Source organism: Rhincodon typus, chromosome 6, assembly GCF_021869965.1.
Source record: "Rhincodon typus isolate 14 chromosome 6, sRhiTyp1.1, whole genome shotgun sequence".
NCBI classification, from domain to species: domain Eukaryota; kingdom Metazoa; phylum Chordata; class Chondrichthyes; order Orectolobiformes; family Rhincodontidae; genus Rhincodon; species Rhincodon typus.
Genome location: NC_063337.1, coordinates 30,585,434 through 30,596,672, shown reverse-complemented (window position 1 = coordinate 30,596,672; position 11,239 = coordinate 30,585,434). Strand labels below are relative to the sequence as shown.

The 11,239-nt window shown below is 40.5% G+C and overlaps 1 protein-coding gene across 1 annotated transcript in view; it reads left to right on the top strand.

The window, feature by feature from the left end:
* The window catches only part of rxfp2b (relaxin family peptide receptor 2b), a 125,725-nt gene that overhangs the window by 60,779 nt on the left and 53,707 nt on the right, over nt 1-11,239 (top strand). The window contains exons 6-7 of the mRNA XM_048598144.1: nt 4,405-4,476; nt 7,665-7,736. Coding sequence (XP_048454101.1) covers nt 4,405-4,476; nt 7,665-7,736 — 144 coding nt within the window. The remainder of the gene's footprint in view (nt 1-4,404; nt 4,477-7,664; nt 7,737-11,239) is intronic.

Genomic DNA, 11,239 nt, shown 5'->3' with positions numbered 1-11,239 from the left:
CAGTGCGGATACGTGCCGGTCGGCGAGTGGGCCCAGTGCGGATACGTGCCGGTCGGCAAGTGGGCCCAGTGCGGATACGTGCCGGTCAGCAAGTGGGCCCAGTGCAGATACGTACCGGTCAGCGAGTGGGCCCAGTGCGGATACGTGCCGGTTGGCGAGTGGGCCCAGTGCGGATACGTACCAGTCGGCAAGTGGGCCCAGTGCAGATACATACCGGTTGGTGAGTGGGCCCAGTGCGGATACATACCAGTCGGCAAGTGGGCCCAGTGCAGATACGTGCCGGTTAGCAAGTGGGCCCAGTGCGGATACATACCGGTCGGCGAGTGGGCCCAGAGCGGATACGTACCGGTCAGCAAGTGGGCCCAGTGCGGATACATACCGGTCGGCGAGTGGGCCCAGAGTGGATATGTACCGGTCAGCAAGTGGGCCCGGTACGGACCTGTGGCAGTAAGTGAGTGGACCAGTGTGGACTCGAGCCCAGCACAGACTCGCGGCAACATCAGAGGTGGATTTGGGTCCCCGGTGGTTTCTGCGTCGACAAGGCAATCCGAGCACCGACTCATGGCTGCTGCGGAGGAAGCGAGTTTGGGTTCCTGGCCTGTGTCTGCTCCTAGTGCAGATTCATGGAGGCAGCGGCGGAGGAGAGTTTGAGCCCATTTCAAAATCCAACAGCATCAGCAGCAGCTGCATCATCGAGTTGAGCCCAAAGTAGACTCATACCGTCGGCGAAGTCGAGTTTGTGCTGGTGCAGTATCCAGTGGCATCAGTGATATCTGCAATGGTGAGGTCCATTGAGGGCTCATTGTAGCGAGGGCATCAGTGAAGACGAGATGGCATTGAAGAGTGGTGACTTTCTTTCCAGCGGCGGTGACGCAGAAAAGGGACTCGTGCCTGGCCACCAGGTCCATGGCAGAGCACTTAACACTTTATACTTTGTGTGTTTTAAGGTAGCCCTGGAGAGTGGCGACACTTTATAACACTTTTGACTGTATTTTGTAACAAAATACATGCGACAATAAATAAATTAAATCAAATCAAATCAACCCTTTCACCATTTAAGAAATACACCTTCTTTTCTACAAAAGCAGATAACTTCACAATTGTTGGTATTATATTCCACGTGCTATGGTCTTACATTTTGCAGGAAGACTAATGGAATCTAGTGTCTATCACAAGAGGATTTGAGTACAGAAGTGATGAAGTCTTGCTTCAATTACATAGAAGCTCAGTTAGACCTCACCCGGAGAAGTATTTGCAGTTTTGGCCTCCTCACCTCAGAGGACATTATTGTCATAGAGGGAGGGCAACAAAGGTTCACCAGACTTGTTCCCAGGTTGATTGGACTGTCCTATAAAGAGAGATTGAACGAACTAGGCCTGTGTTCTCTAAAGTTTAAAAGAATGAGAGTTGATTTTATTGAAACCTACAAAATACTTAAAGGGATAGAAAGGGTTGGTACAGATATTTCCCCTGGACGGGAAGGTAGAAACAGCAAATGCAATTTAAAAATAAGGGGGATGTCATTTAGAAATGCTTTAGTTCAGAGGGTTGTGAAACTTTGGAATTTTCTACCACAGAGTGCTGTGGAAGCTCAATCTTTAAGTATGTTTGAAGTGGAGTTTTATCAATTTTTGATTACCAATGGATAAAGTGTGGCTAAAAGGCACTGAAAATAAGCCACGATGGGGTTAAATGTCAGAGCAGGCTCAATGGGCTGAATAACCTCCTCCTGTTTCTATGTTACTATTCACTTAGCCAGTCTAATTCTAATTAAAAAATGGGAAATATTTAAAGCAACAATTCATATTTTCAACAAAAATATATTCCATTGATAAACTCTGAGAAAATGATTCATTCATGGCTTACTAAGGAAGTTCAGGATCATAAGCAATTAAAATAAGAGGCTTACAAAGAGTAGGAGTAGGTTGGAGAATAGGGATGTTATAGGCCTCTGAAAGGTGAATAAAAGCAAATAAAATATAATATTAGACTAAACTGGTCAGCAATATGAAAACAGATTATAAGACTGTAATTCTAAGAACTTTTACACTATATGAAAAGTAAGAAAGTAGCTGAAGTAAATGTTGTATCCCTTAGAAGCAGAAGCAGGAGAAATTATCATGGAAAATGAAGCAATTGCAGAGATATTGAATGAATAATTTGTAATCTGTCTCTATAATCAAAAACACAAGTTACTGCCAGAAATAGAGGGTGATCTAGGGGCTAATAAAGGCACAGAAATTAAGATAATAATATCAGCATAGGAAATAGTAATGGAGAAATTCAAAGGATTGAAATCTGACAAATCTCCAATTTATGACGGCCTACATTCCATGGTTCTAAAAGAGATAGCTTCAGAAGTAATGAATTTTCCCAAACTATCTGGATTCAGGGACAGTCTCAGCAAATTGGAAGTTGGTAAATGTAATACTGATACTCAAAAGAGGAAGGAGACAGATAACAGAAAAATCCTGTTTGACAAATTTATTAGTTTTTTGAGAATTTATATATGGGAAACCAGTAGATATAATATACTTGGATTTGCAGAAGGATTAAATAAGGAGATATGCAAGAGGTTATTACACAAAATAAGTACTCGTGGAGTTGTGGGTGATATTTTAACATGGATAGAGGACTGGTTAACTGATAGGAAGCAGAAAGTAGTGATAACTGAGACATATTCAAGTTGGTGGACTGCAACGAGTGGCGTACTGCAAGAATCAGCGCTGAGCCTCAGCTATTTACTATCTATATTATTGACTCAGACAAAGAGGCTAGGAATAATGTAGCTAAATATGCTGATAATACAAAGTTAGATGGGAATGCAAGCTCTGAACTTCACAAGAAGTAGCAAAGAGATTTGGACGGATTAAGTGAGTGGATAATATGGCAGCAGCTGGCGTATAACATGGAGAAATATGAGATTATTCATTTTGGATGTAAAATAAGAGAGAAGACATTTTTAAGGTTTGGAAGTTGTAAATATTGATGCTTAGAGATATTTGACTTGTATAAGGCACACACAAGTTAGCGTACAGGTACAGAAAGCAATGAGGAGAGCAAATGACACATTTGGCCTTTATTGCAAGGGGATTGGAATTTGTTGTTATTTATTCACTGAGGCGATGTAAGCATGCTGGCTTAGCCAGCATTTGTTGCCCATTGCTAATTGCCCTTGAGAAGGTGGTACTGTGCTAACTTCTTGAGCCAGTCTTTGAGGTATAGGTACATCCACAGTAGTGTTAGAAACAGAATTCCAGGGTTTTGACTCAATGACAATGAAGGAATAGCAACTTTATTCCAAGAAAACATGGTGTATGGCTTAAAGAGAATCTTTCAAATAGTGATGTTCCCAAGTGTCTGTGTAGTAGACTTTGTGGGTTTAGAAAGTGTTGCAGTGAATTCTTGGTAAATTTCTGCAATGCATCTTCTAGATGGTACACACTATTAACATTGTGTGTCAGCGGTGAAGGCAGTGAACGTTGAAAGTGGTGGGGCTGTGCCAATCAAGCAGGCTGCAATCTAGCACCTGGATAGTGTTGAGCTTCTAGAGTATCCTAGCCTCTGACCTGCTCTTGTATCTACAGTATTCATTTGGTTAAATATGGTTATTTGTATTTATATCACCATCTTTCTTTGTGCTAGGTATGTCCCAAACAGCAGAGAATTTCCCCTGATTCTGTCAATTCCAATTTTGCTAGTGTTCTTTGATGCCATATTTGATCAAATGGGGCATTGGTATCAAGGGCATTAACTGTTATTGACATTTGGCATTCAGCTCCTTAATCCATGTTTGGACCAAAGCTATAATGAGGTCAAGAGCTGAGTGGCGTGACAGAACCTGCCACCTGATAGTACTGTCAATGACTCCTTCTTCATTTTGCTCATGATGTAAAGCATAAAGAAATTTTGCTGCAATTGTACACTGTTTTAATCAGACCCCACCTAGAATACTATTTGTAATTTTGGAATCCATATTTATCCCATTGCACACACTACAACAAATGTCAGGTAGACTAATCCCTGGAATGATGTGCTTGTCCTATGACTGAGTAAATTGGGCCTAAATTCACTGGAAGAATGAGAGGTGATCTTATTGAAACCTACAAAACAGATAACAGATACAATAATGTTTCTTCCTTAAATAGGCAATCAAAAAAATGTTTCAGAATAAGGGATCTGGAAATTCTTTTTCTCATAGGATTATCAATGTTTTGTCCTAAAAGGTAGTGAATGCATCATCATTGAATTTAACTGCATGTGTGAGAGCTTCAAAATTTGCTGCCAGTTTAAGAGCAAAAAATGACTACAAATACCGTCAGTGGCACCACAATTCCTATTGCAAAATCCAAGCCATTCTCTTTAACAATGTAACAATAGTGTTGTTATTTCTTTGCCTTGCAGATATCTGCAGAATAACCGGATCAGATCCATCTCAAAAACTGCATTTTCTGGACTTTACAAACTCAGACGATTGTAAGTGAGTTAATGTTTAGTGATAAGGCTGACAATATTTTCATGTTTAAGAATAAGTAGCATAGATTGCATGGTTGCTGCGAGTTTTCACAGTCATGATGGCAGCAGCCTGAGCCGGCATGAGACTAAATAAATGTTCCACGGCAACAACTTTAGCTCAGGCTGAACTTCTAATGTAGCCTCTGCCTGTGCTGATATGGAAACTGAAATATCAGGCACCTGTTGCTGGACCACATAACAAAGGAATCTGTAATTCTTGTCATGTAGTTGATGCCTTTTCCATGCTGGAAACGAACAGTTCTAAGCTCTGCACAAAGCCCGGCACCAAGTTCGATCTGTCTCCCCCATGCTCCTCAACAATAACAACAGGCTTGTGGCAAACCTACCATTTGTATGAAGTATTCCTGTATGTGTTTCTATCAACCAATTCCTACACACCCACCCCATTGAAACCCTTATCTCAGTTCTCAGCAGTAGAGCTCCTGTAACCTCGCCTTGTAGGAAGGTGGGACACATTTTGACGTGGCCTGTCTATGATCAACTAATGGCTGGTAACCCACAATCTGCTCATTCTGCCTCTACATTTCTTTCTACAGTACTCAAAGCGCTAGAAGCTAAGCTGGTATCAGCAAGTATCACAGCACATAATGGTGCTTCTTCTTTTTCAGGCATGTGCACTTCCTTATCTCCCATAAGAGGTGATAATAGCCTAGTGCTATTTTAATGTACTACTAATCCACAGACCCAGATATTGTTTTAGGGACTCGGCTTTGAATCCTGCAATGGCAGATAGTGGAATTTAAACTCAATAAAAATATGGTATTAAGTCTAATGATGAAATCATTGCCAATTTTTGGAAAATCCCATCATGTTCAGCTAATGTCCTTTAGAGAAAGATACTGCCATCGTACCTGGTCTGATCTTCATGTGACTCCAGACTCCAGACCTACAACATGATTTGATGTGGTTGACTCCTAACTGCCCTCTGGGCAATTAGGAATGAACAGTAAATGCTGGCCTAACCAATGATGTCCATATCCCGTGAGAGAATTTAAAAAAAATGTGCCCTTCAATGATGATACATTAGCTAGCTACACGGCAGTTATTGGATATATGAAAACATAAATGCACAAGAAATGGTATGAGGTGAGAGAGGAGATGTTGGCTAGGTAAAAAAAAAAACTCCATGGTCACAAAATGTATGACTTCTACATCTTACTAGGTTGCAGAATGGGGAGGAAGTGGGACTTGAGAAGTTTCATATACTAGGAAGATAATCCTTCACATTGACTGGAGTCACTGCCTACCCACTGATTCACAGGGCCATCTCCTCTACAGGGCCCAGGAGATGCAGACATGCCCCCTGCCAGTCCCCTGTCAGTTTTCTGTTGCTACTTCCAGTTATGTGCCATTTCACCAGCAAGTAACAGTATCAATGATGGCGTTGCAGTGTGCTTGTGTGATATCTCTGCCATAACTGAATAACTGGAAGTGTGTGAAAATTATGAGCTGTGGGTGTGAGGTCGCAGCAAAGTATGAGAATGAAGCGAAGGATGTGAATGTTAGGCATGTGTACTGATCGCTAAAGTCCTCAGATGAGCAAGGGGTGGATTGAACAGTGTATGAGGCTGCGATGCAGTGGGCAGGAGATGGCATTTGAAGATGCAGTCACTCACCTTGATTCTCGTGTGAGGACATTAATGTTCTTACAACACTACAGTCAGGTTTGCTGGGCAATACTGTTTGAATTGGCCTCTGTGGCTACCTGCTCCTTTTCCCTTGGCAGTATATGCTCTTTGCAGAAATGTATAGTCTATCCTCCTTTTCATCTCCTGGTCTTAGATCTCCAGCATGAAATCAGTGAACCTCTGTCAGACCTGCTGCCTCATTGCCACACTTCCTTCACATTCTGTACCACCACTTGCTGCAGCCAGCGTGCACCTACCCTTTAAGATGCACCAGTTGGCTTTCGGAGGGGCAGGCAAGCATAAAATTATGCTAGCTGTACATATCTCTGCCCCACCCTTCCAAATATGCAGCCAGTTAGCAGCCTGTTTCATGTGGGCTGCATGCTATATGGTGATAAGTAGTTAACACAAAACTTACAAATGACTTATATTGCAGCCTCCCTATTGGAAAAACATCACATCTAACTTAAGTGAGAAAACAGTCATCTATAAAAACATAAGCATTTTCTGGTCTAAAAAATAATTTGCTTCTGAAACTGCTGATACTGAACAAAAGTGAAAACATCACCTTTAAGCAGAGATAACATGGTGTAGAGCTGGATGAACACAGCAGGCCAAGCAGCATCAGAGGAGCAGGAAAACTGATGTTTCCGGTCAAGATCCTTTTTCTGAAGAAGGGTCTCAACCCGAAACATCAGCTTTCCTGCTCCTCTGATGCTGCTTGGCCTGCTGTGTTCATCCAGCTCTACACCTTGTTATCTCAGATTCTCCAGCATCGGCAGTTCCTACAATCTCTGTAACACCTTTAAGCAGAGTTTGGAGAGAGACTGCAGCTTAAACTGGATTTTTCTATCTCTTCCAAATTGCAGTATATATATTGGCCAGAGCCCTGAGAACAAGAAATCAGTCATTTAAATTAAAAGGGTCTTAATATATTTGAAATGCTGAGAACACTGATTTTGAAATAGCTTTAATAGTACTTAACTTTTGTTAGGGTCATGGCTAAGGGTGATTCCTAAGAGGATCTTTATTTCCACAATATTTAATTAGACATGCACAGCAAAACCGAACCTGAGCATCCTATGTTATCATTCACTTTTATGTGTCTGCTGTTGTCCCAAAACTAGTTTTGTTCATTCCCAAAATATATTGCATAAACTTTAGTAATTTTGCCTCCAGCTATTTTGTTGTTTACCTAAAAGAAATTGGCTAACAGTTTGTCCTATTTATATTTATTCAGACAAAGACTACTTTTATTGTAGTTACCTTTGCCTCCTCAGAAAATGTATTGGAAATGTATTATTGATTAGTCAATTAATGATGTCATTCCAAAAAAATTCTCCAATTGTTGTATCTTGCATTACAATGCAAGTAAACAATGTATTCAAGATGATTTGTAATCTATCCCCATTTTTAAAATTATTTACAGATCTACTATAAATAATTGTAATAGTCTGGTTTGCAAGATTATCGGTTTACACATTACATTTTGTTTTCTAGGTACATCAGTCATAATCGAATCACAGCTCTGAAGCCAAGAATATTTCAAGACCTTCATAAACTGGAAATTTTGTAAGTGTCAGCCTCTCTGAGAGGCTACTGTTCTGCTGCTGTAGTGCAGAATCAATAATTTTATTGTATATTGTGTCGCGAAGTTGGGTAGAGTATTTGATGCTTGTAAAATGATATGGGGGAAAGAATGCATGGTCCCTTTAAAATATGATATACTTTTCTAGGCTTGGAGGTTTAAAAAAAAATCTGCAGATGTACAAAGTATTCTCTAAATTGAAATATTTGTATCAAAGGCTGTATGGTTAGAAAAAAAGCAGCATTTTTACCAAAACAACAGTTTAGAATCTAGCCAATTAATTTAAACCAAGCCCCAGATGCCAAAGCCCAATTAAATTTAAATCTGATGGTTTTGACAACCTTGGAAAATCCTATTGTAAGAAATTAATAGGTCATCAAGGGTATAAAAGAAGAGGACATTTGAAAATTGGTGTGAGAGCAAACTGCCATCTGTTAAGAGAATAGCTCTCAACAGCCATTAGCTCTAAAGAAAGAGAAAATCACTCACTCTCACAGAAATCTCTAAGGTCTCAGAGTAAGCACCATCTAAATAAAGGTTCAACAGCACTTTTAGCTAATATTCCTAACACAAGAATTCAATGGAGGAAGGCGTGCCTGACTGGAGGACAGCAGAGAAGGCAAAGAACATTCCAGAATACTTTTCCTGGCTTTAATTTCAGGAGATTAAGTTTTAATTTTTTTTATTAATTTGGTTTATATAAGTGATACTTCTATTTATTGGAACAGCATATCATTAGAATTTTGTTTTATTCGATAATAGTTAGTAGTTAAGAGGGAATTGTTTGGTTTGTTACTAGTTCTGTTAATTTGTTAACTGTTAGATTTAAATTAATTAATTGTAGCTTGTTGATTGTAGAGTGACTATCAGGAGTTCATTTTATTTCACCTCCCTTCTGTAACAATTGTTTGATCATTTCCAGTTTATTATAAGTAACCTTCGAAGAATACTTTAATTCAGAATGTTTTTGTCTACTTAGTAATTAAATGTTTGCTAGAGTAAGCATTACATTAAATTGAAGTTTTGGCCACATAGACAGTTTGATTTAATTTTAAAAGGTCCTTACGCTAGTGAAGAAAATTTTTCATTTCAGTTAGATTTTTGATATACAAGTGTTAAGGCTAATTAATTGCTACATTGGGTACCTTTGGAATTTAAATTTAGGTGTAATTTTCTGCTTCTATCTCCTGCAAACTGAAACACCAATAAAAATTGTAAGTTAACTTCCTCATATCAATTCATTATTGAAGTTAGAAATGCAATACATTATCTTTGTGAATAAGCTTGTGATTATGGAGATAATTTCACAAAATCATATTTGTGTTGTGGAGGTTCATCACTGGGAACACATATCAGTAATTTGGATGTGAAATCCTGAAGAAATTGATGGAAAGTCCATTTGGGTATGTCTCAACATTTTTGGTGAATACGTCCAGTGGGTGAAATTTCCTAAATAACAACCTACTATAAATTATGGTATGGGCCAGGGGTATGTTATCAAATGCCTAAACACAGGTGGCTTGATAAGGGCCAGCACTGTGTACGATAGCTGGCTCCAACCTTAGTACACAACGTTCCCATAGGTTTGGCGTGGAATTCTAAACACTTAGTATAGCAATAACATAAGGCTATACCAGTGCAGAGGCAGTTTGTGAAATATGGTGTAATGTCTTGGTCCCTGACACTAGCTAGTTGGATGGTCCAAAGGATTTTGCATGCAGGCTAAAGAACAGCAGGTGAATGTTCCATACTTTTAGGATCCAGTTCACAACTCCACCCATCCTTCCCCAGGAGCAGCAGAAATGCCTTAGTATCAGGGGCACAGAACCATTCTAAATCAAAGTGGTTTGTACCTGTGCTCAAGTGTGCATCTGTTTTGCAGGCACAAGGCCAAAGGCCCACCTAGGGATGGGTTTACATCCAAGGTGCCCGCAGGGCTATTTCAATGGCCTAGAACAGGAAGTATAATGTTCTTGAGCCTGGAATAAGTGTAGCAACTTCAGGTGCAGTAAATCAGCACATGAAGTTCAAGATCTCACTACAGGTGAATAGAGATAGAATGGAGTTCATGGGCTGAACATTTTTTTTTGGATAAGTGTGAGTTGTGATGTGTTTTTGGAGGGTTTTCACCATAATGCCTACCAAAATTTGTCACCATATGTAACCAAACTCACCTCATTAACTACCTATCCCACCCCTACATCATCGCTCTTTGTCTGATTCTAGAACCACCTCATCAAGTACCATTCCTGGAACAACTTGCCATTCTGGCAGCCTTTGAGGCCAGGCTATTTTTAAAAGGTCGCTGCGAATGTGGACAAGCACTGGCATTCTGAAGCTGTTCTGCTTATCAAGAACACGCTGTGAAAATATCTGAGAAAGGGAAGATGCCACCATGCTTCTCTGACAGGGACCTAGATGTCCTGATCAAGTTGGTAGTGTAAAGTTCTCTTCCCATAGGACTAGCAGAAGAGGCCACATCACCAGACCCTGACAGTCTAGTCCAAGATCACCACCCAGGTCAGTGCCATCTCTACAATGCAGAAGGGTCGGCACGGACAACATGGGCCAAATGGCCTCCTTCTATGCTGTATCAATCCTGCAGTTCTAAGGGAGGCCAGAAGTGCTGTAAGAAGGTGAATGACCTTCTCTGCTCCACAAGGGTAAATGCCACATGAACCCCTCTGCTGCCTCAATCTCAGTCTATCTCTAATAAAACATTCACCTCTCACAAGGGTCAAGCTCTCCTATTCTCAGTACTGCCCACAACATCTTTCTCCACTCACTCTCACCCACCCCACAACGTCACACACCACTAATCCAGCCTGACTTCTGCACTGCATTCTCTCTCTCTCAGAATACCTCATCACCTTCAGGCCACCTGCGCCAGCACTAACCCGTACAGAGGACCAAAGTCTTGCATCTGCTCGACAGGCAGAAATAATGGCTGATGGTTATGAGTTAAACCATGAAACAAAACGTTTTTTCCAACACCCTCATGAATTCAGAAGAGATGGAAAATGGGAGAATGAAAGGAAGGCAAGTAGCCAGGGTAAAGAATGGATAGCTAGCAATGTCCCAAAGTTTCCTCCTCAGATTTGAAGGGTAGGTAGTGAAGGTAGAGGTGACAATCAGAAGCTCAGATGTATCCATTCAACAAGGTGGGACACATTTGTTCAGTACACTGGGAGTTGAGAGGGATGTATTGTGTTCATAATAATGAGTACGTAAAAGAAATTCAAAAGGAGAAGCAGACAGAGCAGATTGTAACTTTAACTACAACTAACAGACCAGCGGTAAACCTTGCTGTGAATAGACAGTACAAAAGGTAGATGAGAGAAATAAGTGTTTTCAACTGAAGGGAAGATTTTTCTTTAAAGGAAACATCCAAGCTCATAACTACACTGAGAGGTAAGGCTACTCTTCTGGAGAGGGATTTAATTTTCCCTTCAGAGAGTTCAGTGAGGGCAAAAATGTTAGTAAATGG